At 51.1% G+C, this 18537-nt stretch overlaps 1 protein-coding gene across 11 annotated transcripts in view; it reads left to right on the forward strand.

The window, feature by feature from the left end:
* Window positions 1–17460, forward strand: part of DNM1 (dynamin 1) — a 62985-nt gene extending 45525 nt beyond the window's left edge. For 3 of the 11 annotated variants that reach the window (XM_036750613.1, XM_036750619.1, XM_036750614.1), the window contains 8 exons: window positions 195–308; window positions 5959–6068; window positions 6459–6570; window positions 7567–7578; window positions 8036–8206; window positions 10470–10711; window positions 11014–11229; window positions 16115–17460. In XM_036750613.1, coding sequence (XP_036606508.1) covers window positions 195–308; window positions 5959–6068; window positions 6459–6570; window positions 7567–7578; window positions 8036–8206; window positions 10470–10711; window positions 11014–11229; window positions 16115–16187 — 1050 coding nt within the window. In that variant the 3' untranslated portion in view covers window positions 16188–17460. Of the gene's footprint in view, window positions 1–194; window positions 309–5958; window positions 6069–6458; window positions 6571–7566; window positions 7579–8035; window positions 8207–10469; window positions 10712–11013; window positions 11230–12650; window positions 12653–14613; window positions 14651–16114 lie in introns of those variants that run through there. The other 8 variants (XM_036750615.1, XM_036750616.1, XM_036750617.1 and 5 more) reach the window with 6 other exon arrangements.
* Window positions 17461–18537: the final 1077 nt, after the last annotated feature.

An 18537-nucleotide genomic window follows, 5' to 3' on the forward strand; every position in this document is an offset into this window, starting at 1 on the left:
GAGATAAAATCACTTCTAGTCGTTTAATCACACAGGTAATAAGCTTTTGAGCTATATTAGTTTCTCCTCCCTGGTGTTTATGGCCCCAGCTCCCTCTGCTCTCCCTTTCTGAGAATCTTGACAGGGCTAGAATGAGTTCCCCCTCTCTCTTCCCTTCCTCATTGATCCATTTCTGCTCTCTGGGGTACCCACAGGTGATCCGGAAGGGCTGGCTGACCATCAACAACATTGGCATCATGAAGGGAGGCTCCAAGGAGTATTGGTTTGTGTTGACAGCTGAAAACCTGTCCTGGTATAAGGATGATGAGGTGAGTACCCACCAGTGGGGGCCTGGAGACTGTCTACCCAGAGGGGCAGGACACAGGATATATTCCCTATGTGCCCACAGCCTCACTTCACCCTTTAGGAAGGGCTGTAGCAAGACATCTTAGAATCATGGCATCTTAGAGTCAGACTAGAGATTATCTACTCTAAACCAAGGCTTCTTAAGCTTTTTCCACTCATGACCCCTTCAGCGCTTCAACTGTGGGGTTGCAGTATATGGGGTTGTGACCCACAGTTTAAGAAGTGCTGGTCTAAATCACCTGTGATGCCACTCAGCCCCTTGGCAGTGCCCAGTGGGCTTCCCATCTGATGAATCTTGAGTGGATATAACTCTTGGGGGTTCCAATAGAAGAACCCATCCTTGCAGGTCTAGGTGGTTAGCTGGGGCCCAAGGTTTGGACTATACAATATTAACTTGGGCTGCGGGGGAGAGCCGGGTGGCAAGAAGGAATTGGTTTCTTTCCAGGGCAAACCTTCCTTCTATATATCCCCAAAACCCCTAGAGGAAGGGTTGAGGGGCAGGGCCTAGAAAGAGAACATAGAGAACTCCAACAAACCTTGGAAACATGAAAACACTGACAAAACACTTGGAAACTTGTGTAGCGAGGCCTGAGGCTGTGTGTGCCAAGTGGGAGGGAGATTGAAGACCGTTAGAGACAGGCTAATCAGGGAAGCCTTCTTGGAGGAGGGAGGGGGGTGCGGTTTGAGCTGGGCTTTAAAGCATTCAAGTTAGCAGAGAAGGAAGGGGCAGAAGAGGGCATTCTCTGTTGCAGGGGGCTGAAGGGGCCACTGGAGATAGCTGGTGGAGAGGGATTGCTCTGCCACTCTTCACCCCGAGCCCAGCTGCCTTCCTGTTTTCCCAGCTTCAGGGCGTTCCTCTTTTGTGGCCCCATAGGCCCATGACACATATGAGCCTAGCACCCTTGTTAACCCCTTCCCCCCAGCCCCCTCCCACACCCAGTGGTCAAGGATCTCCACAAGGTTCCACCTCCTCCACTTTGGAAGGTTGGAGCTGTCAAGACTTCCTCAGTGGCCCCTATACAAGCCCCCCTCCCCCTTGAAGGACCAGACCTCTCCCCCATATCTCCCATATCCCTGCTTTTGCCTTTGGGCTCCTTTAAGAGCTTGGCTGCTTGGCTCTAACATCTGGATTCCAGAGGTGACCGGGAGGAGTCCCGAGAATGGGGGAAGGGGGGAAAACTCATGGTAATGAACTTCAGCTGGCAAAGAAGTGGGGAGGAGTTTGGATGGGGGAAAAGGAATGGGTCTTTTTCATCATGTGGGGAACTAGGAGGAAGATGGGGTGTTTGGGGGAGAATCTCTCAACAAGAGATGGCAGAAAAAGAGGGTTTTTGTATTTCTGATTCCCTTAAATTCTCGTCATTGGTTTTTGTCTTCTTTGACCCCCTACCCTGAATCTACTCATTCCATGATGTGTTATTTCCCTATTTCTTCCTCCGGGGTAGGGCGGTAGTAGTTGGCAGTCACCCCAGGGAGGCCTCCCAACTCCCCTCCTTGTGGGGGCAGACTAGAGGAGGTGTCTGGGCCTTTTTCCCCAGACAGCTAAGCTCCAAAGCCCCCTTAAAAAAGGGATAGAGACAGAGGCAATATAGACAGACTGAACTGACTGGAGCGGAGGGGGGCAGGGGTATGTGTGTGTGGATGTGTGTGTGTGTGTGTGTGTGTATCTTTCCTTGGGTCTTGCCATCAGAGAAAACACCCCTGGATTGCTTTAGACCCTTGCTGTCTTAGAGTACAGGGGGAGGGGGTACTGTGGGTTGGAAGGAATTAGCCTTCATTTGAACAACAGTACTTTGTGGCTCTGGGCCATGCAGAGGGCCCACAAGCATGTGTATGTGAGTGTGTAGATGAACCTGTGGGATAGTCAAACACCCCAAACCCGAACCCCTGCCCGCCTCCCTCCAGCCCCCCTCCCAGGATTGTGTTGGACTCGAAAGGGTATGATGATAGCCTGGGTGTGACTATATGGCACACTATTGGACAGCTCAGTGTGTGTGTGTGTGTGTGTGTCCACATGTGTACATGCTTGAGAGGAATAGTAAATGAGAGTGTGTGTTTGGGGAATGCTTCAATGGGTGTGTTTAGGGTGTGAGTGCATTTGGGGGAATTCTCTGTGTATTGGGTGTGTGTCTGATCGATGAGTGTATTTCTGTGTTGAGGGCGTGTATGTGTGTGTATGTATTTGGAGTCCTAGGTGTTTTAAGTCTGTAATGGATGTCTATGTTTTGGGAAGGTGGATGTGCTAATATGCTCATGAGCATGTTTGAGAGTATGAATATATGTTTGGGGGAATATAAGTGTGTTTTGGGGGGCACGAGCGTGTGGAATGTGAATATGCTTGTGGGCCAGAATGTGTTGCGACTGCCGATGGTGTGTGTGTACTGTGTTGTGTTGGAGTATTTTTGTGTGTTTGGGATGAATGATTGGGAGTATTTGGTGGTGTAAGTGTATGATTGGGGAAGGGCATGAGTATGTATTTGTGAGTGACTGTCCAGTCAGGGGTTCATTCTTCATTACCTCCACCCCCACCCCTGGGTTCCATGGGCAGCACCTTCTACTCTGCCCTGAGAAAGGGGTTTTTTTGGGGGGGGAGGGGGCAGGAGGGGAGTAAAAGGGAGAGAAACTATCTCAGAATGAGGTAGCCTTGTAACCAGCAGCAATCTACCACAAACCTAGCCCATTCTTAGATACCTTAACCACTCTTTTGGGAGCTAGAAATACTCTCCAACTCCCCACCCCCACAACCACCCCAAGCTCCAGGGCATGTCCACTGGGCTCCATCATTTGCCTTCTGGCTCTTTCCCATGCATGCCTCCTTCCCTCCTCCAGTGGCTTCTCCCATGGGCAGCTCAGCTCCATGCAAAGGAGAACCCTTGCCCTCCCTGGACCCCCCCCCACCATGCGTCCCCCTTCTTCCCCCCCCCACCTCCTCCCTGATCCAGTAGTGAAGGGAGAAGAGATAGGGAGTCTCAAGCATCTGGTGGGAGGGTGATTCTGGCTCCGATCCTCTCTCGTGCTGTGCCGCACAATGCCACCTCCATGCCCTCGGGCACGACACCGTGTGTAGCCCAGCCCAGCCTAACCAATGTGCAGACTACTGTACAATATTGGAGTCCTGAACAGATAGTCTAAACACTGGGTAGACGGAGTGGAGTCTGTGTCCTTCTGTCCCGCTGTAGCATCCGGCCAGGGTGGCGGCGGGCAGGCGGCCGGAGTCCCCCTGCGTCCCCTCTCCCCTCCTCTCTAGCCCCCCGCTACTACTGCGGCGGGCACACTCTGCAGCTGCCGCCGCTGCCGCTGCCGAGTCTGTCCAGTTCTCCTCTGGAGTGCGGACGCCCCCTGAAACCAGGTCTCTGTGATTTGAGCCCCCTCTCTCCCCGCCCCAGCCGCAGGGGCCTCCCGCCCCGTCGTCCCCCCTCCACTCCCAGCTCCCCTTCTGTCTCATTTGACGTGGCAGGGGCGAGCTTCGAGCCTGAGAAGGAGGGGCCTTCGGGAGGGGAGCCCAGGGGCTGGGGAGAACAGGAAGTAAGAAGGGATAAGGTTGCTGGCGGGGAGAAGAGGCAGTTTCTGTACCTTGGTGTCCAAGCCCAGAAATAGAGGGGATCCCGACTGGCGGCAGCCCTGGCCTCCCCCCTCTAATGATTCCAGATGTTCTCTGAGCCATGTGTCCCACTTCCTCTCCCTCCCTCTCTCCCTCCCCACACCTCCTCCTCCTCCTCCTCCTCCTCCATCTCCTCCTCCTCCTTCTCCTCTTCCTCCTCCTCCATCTCCTCCTCCATCTCCTCCTCCTCCTCTTCCTCCTCCTCCTCCTCCTCCTCCTCCTCCTCCTCCATCTCCTCCATCTCCTCCTCCATCTCCTCCTCCATCTCCTCCTCCTCCTCTTCCTCCTCCTCCTCCTCCTCCTCTTCTCCCCCCTTGCAGCCCCACAACTCTCTCCTCTTTGGGGCTGCCCTGCCCAGGATAAAGAGAGCTTTATGTGAAATTGAGGAGGAACTGGTCACTGGGGCCCAGGAGCAAAGGGGGGAATTGGAACTGGCCAGACAGGGAGAGCTTCCAGTTACCAGTTACCGTATCACTGCATGAAGGATGGAGGCAAAAGGGACAGTGATCTCTTCCTCCCCCTTCTACCACCCCTCCCTACTGAGGCAAATGAGCCTTTGAAAATATTTTCAGCACCTTCTGGGGAATTGGCCTAGGTCTTCCAAAAGGATTTCCCTCATCATCTAAAACTTGTAACATACACCAACCCACCCAGCAGAGACATGCCAACACACAGGGACTCATATGTGCTTCCGCCACCAAATGCCAGTACTCATAAATCCATAAACACACTAGCCCACCCCATTGATCTAAGCCAGACTCACTACATTTGCCAAGTGGCATGATGGGGAGGTGGTCCTTGGCCCTATCACCCAACCAACCAAGTCTCTGTCCCTAGGACTCCATTCCAGATTTTACCACACACACACACACACACACACACACACACACACACACACACACACGACTCACAGACACAAGACACACAAACACAGTTACACCCTAATCTTATACCCACCACTACAAATTTGTACACCCACTTGTTTACATACCTCCCTCCCCTCTACATACACACATTCTTGCACCCTCATGCACAACACACACACACACACACACACACACACACACACTCTGACATAGAGCCTCTTGATTGCTAACACATGGGCTGGGGGTTGAGCCAGCCCTTTGAAGCTGGGGGCCCCTGGGCAGGCTGCTCTACACCCCCCCCTTCCTGTCTCAGCACTCAGGAAATGAAGTCAGAGGGCTGATCTAAACCAGGTCCTATAGCCCAGAGCCAGGGCTGTGAAGGGGTGAGCTAGAGGGGTGGCCAGAGGACTGGATGAAGGGAGGAGAGCCTCAGGAGGGCCCTGATCCCTCATGTAGCCCTTCCTCATTTGGAGTTGGGATAGATCTTGGAAAGCCAGTAGCTGGCTTCAGGCCACCCCTGTAGAGAGTGGTAAGAGTGGTCTCTCTCTGGGCTGCTTATGTGCCTAGCTGGGCTATGGATGCCAACACTGACAGCTCCTCATCTCCTTCCCTAAGGAGGATGGACTATAGCAGGGGGTGTCTCAGACACAGCTTGGCTTTTCGGGCTTTGGGGCTGTGGCCTCTGACTTCTCCCTGGGAACAAAGAAATGCTGGACACTGCTGGGGCTGTTGGGCTGGTTGACTAGAGGAAAACATGTAGCCCCAACTCTCCTTTTTCTCCCCTGGATTCCTCTGCCCAGAGAAGGGCACCGCTAAGGGACAAAAGGGCTTATACAAATTAGGAAGTGGCCTGGGACCACCTCCCACCTCCCATGCACCCTCTCTTCTCCCTCTCTCAACTTCACTCTTGTGCCCCACTTGTGCCCCCTCATCTCACCTCAGGTTGGCATTATCTTGGAGAAACTGAGTGGATGGTGCCCTCTGGTGCCCACTTGGGGATATACAAAAGCTGCCAAAGTGAAATCTTCAGCTAAGAGCCAGGAACTGTCTGGGTCAGGAAAAGGATCCCTCCCCAGGGAGCATTCAGCATGACCCTGGAGTTAACCCTCTACTATCTTAACCCTGTACTATCTTCTCCATTTTTAGGAGAAAGAGAAAAAGTATATGCTCCCTGTGGACAACTTGAAACTCCGAGATGTGGAAAAGGGCTTTATGTCCAGCAAGCATATCTTTGCCCTCTTCAACACTGAACAAAGGTATCGAATGTCATGTATGCCCAGGCACCTAGACAGTATCCCTCCAAGTCTTGCCTTCAGGGAGCTTATCACCCCCCCCCCCAAAACACATGCAAAGAACATGATAAATGCATGGGAGATGCACAGTGCTATGGAGCACTTTGAAGGAGGCATCATTCCCAGTTTGGGAGGGTAGGAAGGACTGCAGATAGCTTCACAGAGCAGCATGTACCTTGGGCTTTGAAGGATGTCCGGACACTGTCTTTTCTCTCTTGGATAGGACAGAGGATGAGAGTGATTGCATCTTAGATCCAAGTGAAGGAGACCTGAAAACTGAGACTGGGAGCCAGGAATCCTGGGTCTCTTCTACTCACTATCTGCCTGGGGTGGGGATGGGGTGTCATTTCACAGGAATGTCTACAAGGATTACCGACAGCTAGAGCTGGCCTGTGAAACTCAAGAGGAGGTGGACAGTTGGAAAGCATCTTTCCTGAGGGCTGGGGTATACCCAGAACGGGTTGGGGTGAGTCCAGGTTTCGTGGGCAGGGAAGAAGAGACTTACGACCCTGCTTCCCTGCTTGTAGAATGTGAGGGACCCCAATGTTCCATCCTGTCATAGTGAAGCCCATCTGGGAGGTGCCTCTCCTTTGGGCCAGAACCCTCTTCAGTGTCCTGAGAGTCCCCACTTGCCAAAAAAATCAGATATCAAGAGACACCTGGCCCTGCCTTTTACCCTACTGTCCCCTTTTTGCTTACCACCCAAGGCCTAGGGCCTCCGAGGTGACAGAGCTATCCCTGTTGGCCTCAGAAAATCCCAAGGTAGTAGTGGTGGGAGCCAGGGGAAAGGGAAGGAGTTAAGCAGCCTATTCTCTGGAGAAAGAGAGAATTCCTATCTCTCTATAACCTTTCCCCTTCCCTGACTTTTGTTTTTTGTTGCTCCTCCTTTTCTGTCCCAAACAGGGCAGTTCTTTAGGTTTCCTCTAATCTGGAAGCAGTTTCACATGATTCCCACTTCTCTCACAGCAACATATGTCCCACTTTGATTTTTTTTTGATATTTTCTCCCATGAACTATTATTTCTAGCATTTTCTTAAGTGTCCCTCTCTTAGGACCACTACCTCTGCCCCTCAAGGAGCCTCCCATCCTTTCCTTTAGACCAAGCATTCTTAGCCATCTTTTTTCTGTTTCATGGACCCCATTGGCAGTCTGGTGAAACCCAGACTTCTCAGAATAAGGTTTTTAAATCATTGAGGAAATGCTAAATTTTAAATTGAGGTTTAGTAAAAATAAAGATGTGTTTGTTGGGTTTTCCCCCCAATTCAAGTTCCTAGACCTCCCTGAGCTCTCTCCACAGACCCCTTGGAAGGGCTGTGGAGCCCAAGTTAAGAACCTCATTAGACCTCTAGTCTCAGGGTATCGCTGGGCCACTGAATCTCTCTCCCTTTGCTGTGTTTCTTTGTTCCTGCTCACTCTTTTGTGGTCACCTGGGCTTTGGCATTGCTTCCCAATGGTCTCACAGGACAAGGAAAAAGTAAGTACCTCTGGAGATTCAACAAATATCTATTTATTAGTATATGTCAATATACTGTCAATAAACCTGCTAGGCTGCTAGGGGCTGGGTATGGGTAGGATACAGAGGTCTTCTTACAAGGCAGGGTCCTTACCCCCAAGGAGTTAATGATCTGGCAGGGGTGATGAGAAATGTATTGGGATAAGTATGATAAAAATTAGACTATAAATTCATAGACGGATTACAAAGGTCTATGAGATCAGATGAAGGGGAAAGTAAGGAAGAACTTCCCGGAAGAGATGGAATTTAAGCTGAGCCTTGAAGTTTGCCCAGATTCTGTCCTCCCACTTGCTGAGTGTGGGAGATGGGGCTGAAAGATAGGTGCAGCCTCAACTTCTCCGAAGTGAGCCCGGGGGCAGTATGAGGGTGAGGGACACTGGTAGTTCTGGTATGATGGACTTCCCCTCTCCTTTCCCAGGCTAGTGAGACAGAAGAGAATGGGTCAGACAACTTCATGCACTCTATGGACCCCCAGTTGGAAAGGCAGGTGGAGACCATCCGCAACCTGGTAGATTCCTACATGGCCATCGTGAACAAGACCATCCGTGACCTCATGCCCAAAACTATCATGCACCTCATGATAAACAATGTAAGTCAGTTATAAGTATTGGGGCTTTAGTTTAAGGAGGGTTTTGGTGTTGAGTCATTTCAGTCATGTCCGACTCTTTGTGACCCCGTTTGGGGTTTTCTTGGCAAGGATCCTGGAGTGGTTTGCTGTTTCCTTCTCCAGCCCATTTTACAGATGGGGAAACTGAGACAAACATGTTTAAGTGACTTGTCCAGGGTCACACAGCGAGTAAGGGTCTGAGGTTTGAACTCAGGAGGATGAATCTTCCTGATTCCAAGCCCAGTGCTCTATCACCGCACCCCCTAGCTGCCTACAGAGGGTTAGGGAGATGAAATCCTGACCTTAGAAAAACTCCGGGTTTCATTGGGAAGATAATTCCTGTGCCCTTGGAAAGTTCCTAATTTGATGAGAGAAGGAGAAAGAAAAACAGGTCATAGGGCTTAGAGCTGAGGAGAACTTATAGAAACCTTCCTGTCCACCCCCATCCCATTTTATAGATGAATAAACTGACACTCAGAAAGGGGAGTGTGACTGTTACACTATTAGTAGATAAAACTAAATGTTCTGACTCCAAATCCAGGGCCCTTCCACTACACCACAGCTATCTCCTCAGGCTGCATTTCAATAACAGGACACATTTATTGCCAACACATGAAGGGAAGCAACACCTAGCAAAGATGGGTGTCTGTTCATTTATGCACAGCTGCTCGTCATGTGATATGGGCAACTAGATGGTAGAGTGGATATAGCACCGGGCCTGGAGTCAGGAAGACCTTGGTTCAAATCCAGCCTCAGACACTTCCTAGTTTTGTGACCCTGGATAAGTCACTTAACCCTGTTTGCCTCAGTTTCCTCATCTGTAAAATGGGTTGGAGAAGGCAATGGCAAACCACTCTAATTTCTTTACCAAGATCCCAGAGAGTTGGACATGACTGAAATAACTGAAGAATACCAACAGCACATGTATTTATGCTGAGTTTGTGGCCAGGGCTCCGGATTTTCTCTCTGGTCAAGGAAGTATTCTTGTCCTAGCATCCATAAGAGAAGGCTCTGGTGGTAGCATGAGCTAGGTTGCCAAATTATCTGCAAATATTCAATCATTTGTGTCACATCCTCTGTGACTCATTGTCTCAGCGGTGTTCCCATAGATGTGTAGACCTATGTTGCTGTGGAATGGTTTCTCAGACCTCTATAGCTTCACACAAATCTCCATTTCAAAATACTTTCTGTACATCTTCTAGAGCTGAACTTATCTTTAAGTGTTTCTCAGCTTTGCTTTAGGACAAGGGTCAGCAAACTATGGTCTGTGGCCAAATTCTGCCCATCCCCTGTTTTTGTAAGGCCTGTGAACCAAGAGTGGTTCTTACATTCTTTCTTGCTTTAGGACATCCCCACTTATCTGGGGATGTGGGTACACCCAGGAATCCCAACTCCATTTTTTCATAATAGCCTTCAACATATCTATGCTTCAGCTAGCTACGTCTTTCCACAGTTGCCTTTAACTCATTCATATCATGAACAAGAACACACACACACACACACACACACACACATCCATCCATGACCTCCTACTCCTAACCATCTTCTCCCTTTCACCTTTCCCCCATGCCCCTCTTTGGAAAGACTGTCTGTTTGATGTGGTCTCTGACCCATTGTGGATGCTAGTTTTCCCATCCATAAAAGGAGAGGATTGTACTAGGGCTTACCATCCCTCCCAGCTCTAACTTTCATGTTCTAACACCCCTCGACTGGGACATTCTCTTACATATACTGTATTCTCAGGTTCCTTCCAGTTCTTACATTCGGTGTTCTATGAGCCTCTGAAAACTTTTTGCCAAGGTGGTAGAGTGCTCAAGCTAGTATGGTGATAGCTAACATGTATTGCACTTCAGTTTGAAGCTGGCAAGGTGTTTTACATGTTGTTTGATTCTCCCAACTCTGTGAGGCAGCTCACAGGAGGTATTACTACCTCCATTTCAGAGATGAAACTGAGATGAGTTAAGTGGTTTTCCCAGGGTTACACTGCTAGTAAGTATCTGAGGCAGGATTTGAATTCGTCTCCTCCATTCTATCCTCCTCCATTGCCCTACCGGGGCCTCACTGACCATCCAGTCCAAACCTTTCCTTTTACAGATGAGAAAACAGAATCAGAGGGAGAAGTGCCTTGTTTACTCAGTCCTAGTGGCATGTCAGGTGATATCTCTGGGACAGGCTGGACTGGCTTTCCGCGAGCCCCAAAGCCCTGCCCCTTCCCAGGTCTTTGTGTGCACCCCTCTGCTTTCAGACCAAGGACTTCATCCACTCGGAGCTGCTGGCCAACCTGTACTCGTGCGGGGACCAGAACACGCTGATGGAGGAGTCTGCAGAGCAGGCCCAGCGGAGAGATGAGATGCTGCGCATGTACCACGCCCTCAAAGAAGCTCTGGGCATCATCGGAGACATCAATACCACCACCATCAGCACGCCCATGCCGCCGCCTGTGGACGACTCCTGGCTGCAGGTGCAGAGTGTACCGGCCGGACGCAGGTACCAGGGGCGGGTCCGGCCGCCCCCCAACCCCGACCGACCCCGGGGCAGGAGGGAGGCGGGCTTTGGGGGCTCCCTGCTGGAGCTAGGGGGACGGGCTCGCCCTGGACCTGGGATGCGGGGTGGAGCTTGTGCAAAGAAGGCGGGATGGGGAGGAGCAAGCAGGCGGGTGGGAGGGGAACAAAGGCGGGGCTCGCAGACCGCTAGCCTGGAGGTACGCCACCCGCCAGTCCCCGGGTGCGTTTGCTCCGGGGGTGCGCTCGTTCACCTTCCCTTTCCTTCTCTCTGTGCGTCCCCCGCAGGTCGCCCACGTCCAGCCCCACCCCACAAAGGCGAGCCCCCGCCGTGCCCCCAGCCCGGCCCGGCTCCCGGGGCCCTGCTCCTGGGCCTCCGCCTGCTGGGTCCGCCCTGGGGGGGGCGCCCCCCGTGCCGTCCCGGCCGGGGGCTTCCCCTGACCCCTTCGGACCACCCCCTCAGGTGCCATCAAGGCCCAACCGCGCCCCCCCGGGGGTTCCCAGGTGAGCGGGGAGGGGGGAGGGCGGTCTAGGGGAGGGAAAGTGCCTTGGGGTCCCCACCTTTCTGGATACAGGACAGTGAGGGCAGAGTACCATTTCTGGGACTTCTCAGAGGTCCTGATGCACGGGGAGCCCTTTGCACCCCGGGCAGCAGCTTCACGCCCAGAGGCCAGGGAAGGGTTTGGCTTCCAGGTAAGCAGCAGAGCCTGTTTCCCAACCACACCAGCAGGGTCTGAGGAAGGCAGCAGAGTTCTCCAGTGGGCAGGAAGCAACGGCCTAGAAATCCTGGGGGCAGCTTGGGGGGCAGGGATGTAGTTAGAGGAGGAAAGCTGCTAGCCTGCTGAGGAGGAAGACACAGCTTTCAATCTGCTATAATCATTTTTCACCCCCAGTAGAAGGGCTGGAAGGTGGGGGAGGGGTGTTGCCTGCCTGGCAAGGGTTCAGTCAGGGCTGTTCTATGCCTTCAGCCAGTAGAAGCAGCCTGAGGCCCACCAGGCCTTGTAATAACTCAGTGGGCTGTGGATCTGGGGTCTTGGGTGCATGGCACTTCCTCACCTACCTTCGCTCATCTCTGCCCTCCTCCCCTTGCCCAATTCCTCTGTCTTTTCTCTGCAAGCTGATCTTCTCATTCCTTTCTCTCCTCCCCTCCTCCACTATTCTTTATACCCTGGTCACAGGGCACCTGTGCCCATCCCCATCCCTCAGTGGATGAGGGGGGACATTGGGAGCTGGGCACCCCTTAGGGTTGCCTTGTGCTTCCTGCCTTGGATCAGAGGTGCTAGGGCTGTGTTCATTACAGCCCTGTGAGGCACCTTGAAAAGCTTCTGCCTCCCCGCTATGTAGAGAATGAGCGACTTCAGTCTGAAGTCAGGCCTGGTGAGGGAATGCTTCAGCATCCCCTACCAGGAAGGAAGAGCCTCATTGTTGGTGTTTCTCCTCCTGCAATACCCCCTCCCCCAGTTCCCTAATGTCCTCAAGTCTTATCAGCTGCTCCCATGGCCATCTCTGTTCAAATACCTGGCCTGCCTTTCGGGTCCCCTAGAGCAAAGGCCATGGCTGTATGCAGTGGGGAAGCTGTGTGGTGCCTGCGTGGGAGTGCACATGTATGAGTGTACGAGAGAATGTCAAGAGTGTGTTTTCATATGGAAGACTGGGAAACAGGATGCCTAGGTCATCCTTCTGCTAACAGGCCTTTGAGCATCCTGAAAACACTTTTTCCTTACCCGTTCCCTAGCATGTCCTATACATAGGGAAAGAGGTTCAAAGTCATCTATTATGTCTTCCTGTCTCAGACCTCCTTTTCCTAAGGCAGGCCCTCCTGAAATCTAACTTTAGTCTGATTTCTTTTGGTTCTGTTCGCTCTAAGGAACCAAAATAAGATCAGCACCATCAAGTCATAGTCTGGAAGGCTGGTTGGAGAACAGTAGTAGCCTGTCTGTGTCCCATCAGGAGCTCAGGAGCTAATCATTATTATCCAAGAATAATAATGATTAGCTCCCCAGGAGCTAATACTGTTAGGCAACTTTAATGATTATCTAGTCCAACCCCCTTATTTTATAGATGAAGAAATTGAGGTCAAGAGAGGTAAAAGTATTGGCATACAGTCACTCAGCTAAGAAAGTGATGGAGATGGAATTCAAATCCAGGTCTCCTGACCTCAAATCTAAGTACTTTTCCTCCTGTTCCATGCTACCCAGTAGAAATCAGATTTTTCCTTGGGGTAAAAAAAAAAAGAGAGAGAGAGATAGAGAGATTAGCTTCTCTCTTTGGCCCATGAAGAACAAAGGACAGGTTGTTTGGGACTGCAGGAGGTCAGAAAGGGCTGCAGACCCAGCCTCAAGGCAGTGTTGTGAGCTAGGAGTTGTTTGTTGTTCCCTTAGGTGCTATAGTGAATACAGAGTTCATACTCTGACCACAACCCCATACTTAAAGAGTTCACGATGTGGCTAAGACATATTTAACAATTAGAGTTCAATGAAGAGCCAAGAGTGTGGTCCAGACCAGAAGTACTATAGGAATTCAGAGAAAGGAGAGATTTCAGGGAGCTGGAGAAAAGTCTTCAAGGAGGTAGGATTTAAACTAGGCCTTGATGGATTATGAGGGGAGAAGGAAGAGGGGGGAATGGAATGAAGAGGAGCAGAACAGTAACTAGGGTAAGGCCATTGGAGCTTTGTCCTCATTAATTAAACAGTAAAATCTAATTTTAAAAAATGCAAAAAAAATTTTTTTTAAAGTAACTTAGAGGGCATTGATAGCGCTGTCCTGGAGATGTATTTCTTTTCCTGTCCACCCACAGTGGCCAGCCTTTCAGTAATATAGAAAATCCTTAGTATCCTGGAGCCCACCTTCTCCCCCTTGGAAGTTGCACCTTTTTGCCCTGCCCCCTCCTCCAATTCCCACCCTATCAGAATCCAGACCTCCAGTATATAGAAACTTCATCCTCTTTTAGGGACAAGCTTCCTACCTAAGGCTGCATGCCATGTGCAAAAAATTGCTAGTCAAGGCTCTAAGAATGAGGCTGGAGAAGGCCTGCTTAGACAAGGGTACAGAGGCAGAAATGAGAAGGGTGTGTGTGTGGGACAATGAGAAAACTAGCCTCTTCAGAGCAGAGGGTGCGTGTATGGGAGGATCTGGGTACCAGTTGGAGAAGTGTGAATTTACAAAAGGCCACTATTTTAGGATCTGGAGCAGGCATATTTCCCATTGTCCTTTGGGAGGGCACATCTTCATACAGAAGGCATGGGGTCATGCAGTTGTCTAGCCAGATGCAGCACCCCAGGAAAGGCCCCTTTCAGAGGTCTGAACCTATAGCTTGGCAGCCTCTGGCTGGGGAGCCTGGAGCTGGACATCATTTCTGATGGGAGAGCATCACCCCTGCCCCGTGCCCTGAATTGCCCCAACAGGGCTTCCTAGATCCAGTAGGCACCGGAGAGCAAAGGGAGTGGTTACTGGGAGTCCTATGACAGATCAGGGCCTGGGGAGTATGGGTTGGGGTGCGTGTCCCTCTGTGAGCACACCTGTGGAGCATTTGCACATGCCTCTGTGTGCCTGCTGCTCCTGAAAGGGCAAGCTTCTTTGTTGTGAGTAGGCCCACGCGTGTGCTCCTGTGTACCTGCTGAGTGGATGCATGTCTGGGTCCCCTGCTGCACGCGCAGGCTAGTGAGAGCAAAGTAAGGGATTGCGTGGGTGGAGGGGGTAAAGGAAGAGATCCTGGCATTCTTGTGGGCATTTGTGTCAGCGTGTGCATGCGAAGCTGTGGGCCTCAGTGCATGTGTGTGCACGTATGTTGCGCGCGCGTGTGCGTGTGTCTTCCCCTGCCAACAGCCCAGCCTGGCACCTTGCATTGATCAATGTGAACTGCCCTGTTGATTTCGTGTTGTCTTTCAGAATCACTATCAGTGACCCCTGAGGACTCCCGCCACGGTAGGTGCTGGTCTCCCCAGCCTGTGCTGCATGAATCAGTGTGTCCCATCCTCTGCCCCCTGACTCTTGCCAGCTCCCTGCCTTGGGAGGGGCCAGCCACAGAGGGCCAGGCAGAGGGCATGGAAGCCAGGCTCCCAGCTCCAAACAGATGTCCCACCCAGTCCCTCCTCCAGCTCCAGATCTCTTCTTTCTACCCTCTTGGCCCTCTATGGGCACTACCTCATCACTTCTGACTCATTCTCACCCTTCTCAGCTGTTTGCCTACTTTCTGGGTCTCAAAGTTTTGGTGCCATGCCCAGTGAAGGCAGGGCAGGCAGGCACCCCCTTAGCTGAGGCAAACAGGGGCCTCTGGGAAGCTGTCAAGGCCAGCATAAGCTCTGTGCTTTAGGGATTCCTCCTGTAAGGTCTTTCTGGTGTCAGAAGACAAAGTGTTGGAAGAGTGTGGTGGGGGCGTAACCCCAGTGGCTGAGAGGTCGTTTGAGCTTGGGTTTCTGGGGAAAGCTTGATTCTTTTGGGCTTGGCTCTGAGATGGAGACATACCTCTCCACCCCCCTTTTAGTACCCTCGGATCTGGAATAGCAAAGTACCTGAGAGCTTGTGATCTGGGCTCTAGAGTGTTTCTAGGATATAATACTCTTGGTTCCAACTCGTGTTAAGCATCTGAGCAGTGACTCTGGGAGGCAGTAGCAACCCCAGGTGGTGATTAAAAGGCCGGGAGGTTGATGCAGAAGCACAACTAGCAACCCAGATGTCCCAGTGCCATTTTGGAAAGCTCCTGATCCCTTGGAGGCTGCCGTTGGGATTCACTTTAACTTAAGATCGCTTGGACAAACATATGAGGGGCGATGCCCATGGTGTTAGTCACTACAGGCTCTGCACTCCCTTGCTCATTTACCCTCTCTTGTGGATACCATACTGCTCTGTTAGTTGTACCAGCTGTAGTCTCCAACCCCAATCTTGACCCTGAACAGAATGATTATATTGAGACCCTTCTATTCTCGCTAGCTGTTACCAGAGACTTGTAGGACTCCTTATGCCCTTGATCCAGTTCATTTAGGCTTATTGTTGTGTCTGCTGCTCCAACCGAGCCTCCACTTACCTACTGGTATCTCTTATGCCAGTGCCTGGGTGGGTATATGCCATCAAACCAAGGGCAGCTTTCTCAGCCCTGGTGTGGTACTGTTTATAAACCCAGGGACAGACACATCCTTTCAGGTTGCCAGAGGGCAATCAGATCCTTGCCTGGGTACCCTGTGGGATAACCAGCAGTTGGAGAAAAAGGGAGCAGCAGTAGCCTAAGCTCATGGGCTCTGCCTAATGACCTGGCCTGGGAATTTTCCTGACTACCTCCTGTAGATGTCCCAACCAGGGCTTTTTGCCCAGCCAAAAACTGAGCAGCTCAGAGCACCAGTAACCTCTCCTATATATTTGTGCCCCACTGACTCTTAACTCTGCTTCTCCCCAGCAGGAAGGGCCCGGCCTCACCTACGCGACCTGCTGTCCCCCGACCGGCTGAGCCTCCCCTCTTAGACTTATAACCTGGAGGCCTGTAGGCCACTGGCACCCATTGCATGATCACACTAAGGGAGGAAACTTTAGGTTCTCTGACCCTACCAAGGAGGCTGTCATTGCCTGAGGGGCCAGATACATCCTCAGCCAGCTGCCCCTGGAGCCTCACCTTTAGACTTAACCCTCTTCAACCAGTGTTTTCCAAGCTTTAAATCCCTATTCCCAGCTGGATGCTGGCTGGGTGGGGTAGAAACCACAGGGACGGATGGCAGGGGCCCTCCAGGCTCCTTCAGGTCAAGCAGGGTTAGGTCTGGGCCTGTGGGGATGTAGGAGGCAGAGCATGCGATCAGCAGCTTCTGGTGTGGTACCTTGGGTGCAGTGAGTGTGTGAAGTGGAGTGTATGTATGTATGGGGCAATGGCTCTTTGGTGGGGAGGGTGGGACCCAACTAGCCTCTTCTCCCATCTCCCTGCTAAAGCCCACATTCTTTGCTAATTCTGGGTGCCCCTACCTTCCCTTTCCATTCTAGTGCTGCTTCTCCTTTCTCCTTGCAATCCAGTTCCCTTTCTGTCCTGTTCAACTGCTACAGATAGTGGGGTGGGAAAGGGTTTGGTCACATCTATGGTTTTCCTGCCTCATCAGTTTTCTTCCCCTCCTTTTCTCTCTTCAACTGCCAGCCGAGCGGGTCAGGCAAGTCCATCCCGTCCTGAGAGTCCTAGACCCCCCTTCGACCTATAACCAGCTCCCTACTCCTCGGTGACACCCTGTCCCTAACCCTCTTACTGCTGTTCTGTGACTGATGGTGGCTACCCTCCCAAACTTCTTCATGATTTGGTCTGTCATAGTTGTGAGCTGACATATATCCAGGTGTGACATTAACGAAAACCTGTGCTCAGAAAATGCCCCCTCTGTGGTATCTCTCCCACCCAAAACTTCTATAAATATCTAGGAATACACACATACATATATATAATATATATATATGTAATATATATATATATATATACACACACATAGGAACACAACCTTGCTCAGGTTGGAAGTCAAACCATCTGCTGTCCTTGTGGTTTTGTTGCCCAAGTAGAAGGGGATGTTGTTGCTCTGGATTCCCCACCCCCAAAAGTGTTCCATCTGCCTGGATGTTCCTTGAGCCTCACTGTCTCACCTGTGCCTGGATCGGCAGGACACTCCCCCTTCCTGTGGATGTGTGGGTGCTGTACCAGTGACTGCTACAGTTCTGTCACTTCTATCTGTTGCGCTGTCTCTTGGCTGAGAATAAAACTCATTTCTGTATGACACCAAACTTGCCTTGGTTGGGCTGCTATCTCTACTAGGTGGCTGGGGGGAGTGACGTCTAGGCACCAGCTCCCAGGGTGAAAAGGAAGAAAAGAAGTAAGGTAGCACCATGTGGTGATTTGGGAAAGGAACTGGGCTCTTGTCTTCTCATCCAGCACGTGTGAACCCTTGTAACTGTTGTGCTCCATAACAGCAGGTTCATCTGCCAAGAAATGAGTGAGAAATTCTTCCAACCTAGACTTGAAAGAGGAATCCTGGCTCTGGGCTTTTTTGGAGAACCAGGGACTAGCATGATATAGCTGTAGCACCATAAAACAATGAGTAGAAAAAGCCTTTCGCCTGGAGTCAGAAGGCTTGGGTTCTGGCTGTCACTGATTTATTGTGGGACCCAGGATAAGTCACTTCGCCCTTCTATAAAATGATGGGCATTGGACTAAAGGGTTTCTAAAGTCCCTTCTAACTCTAACATTTCCTGATTGAAGGCCTTTTCTGGTCCAGGGGTTAAGCTGGGCCTCTGGCAAGGATGGACTCATTCTGTAGGAAAGGCATGTGCAGGACATTTCATGAGAATGTGCACCCAGGGAAATTTTTTTTTTAAGGTTTACAGAATGGAATGAATCCAATCACAAAGGACATTTTAACTTGTCCAACTAAGGAAACAAACTTAATTGTAAAGATTAACTAAATTTTACTTAAACATAACAAATTTAAGGAATGACAATACCACTTTTTCTGGGGGAGACATTAAGGTGTGCCTCAGGTACATTCTGTATCCATGCCTGTCTCTATCTCATATGGCAATAAACCTACCATGCCAGAATAACTTCTCCCTTTGCTGGCTAGGCCCCAGAAAAGAGACCCATGGCAAAGCAGTGGGTAAAACCTAGGTGCTAACAGGGAAAAAAGGAAGGCAGCAGGGTGCCCTATGTTACTTGAGGTGAATGGAATTAAGGATAGAACAGCTAGACCCATAGTGAGCACAACCTAGGGCTAATATGGTCAGAGAAAAGGCGGGTAGATAAGAGTCAGCTAGAAGTCCTAATGACAAATTAGCCTAGGAGCCACAGGGCAGGAAGACACAGGA

This window comes from Trichosurus vulpecula, chromosome 3 (assembly GCF_011100635.1).
Source record: "Trichosurus vulpecula isolate mTriVul1 chromosome 3, mTriVul1.pri, whole genome shotgun sequence".
Classification (NCBI taxonomy): domain Eukaryota; kingdom Metazoa; phylum Chordata; class Mammalia; order Diprotodontia; family Phalangeridae; genus Trichosurus; species Trichosurus vulpecula.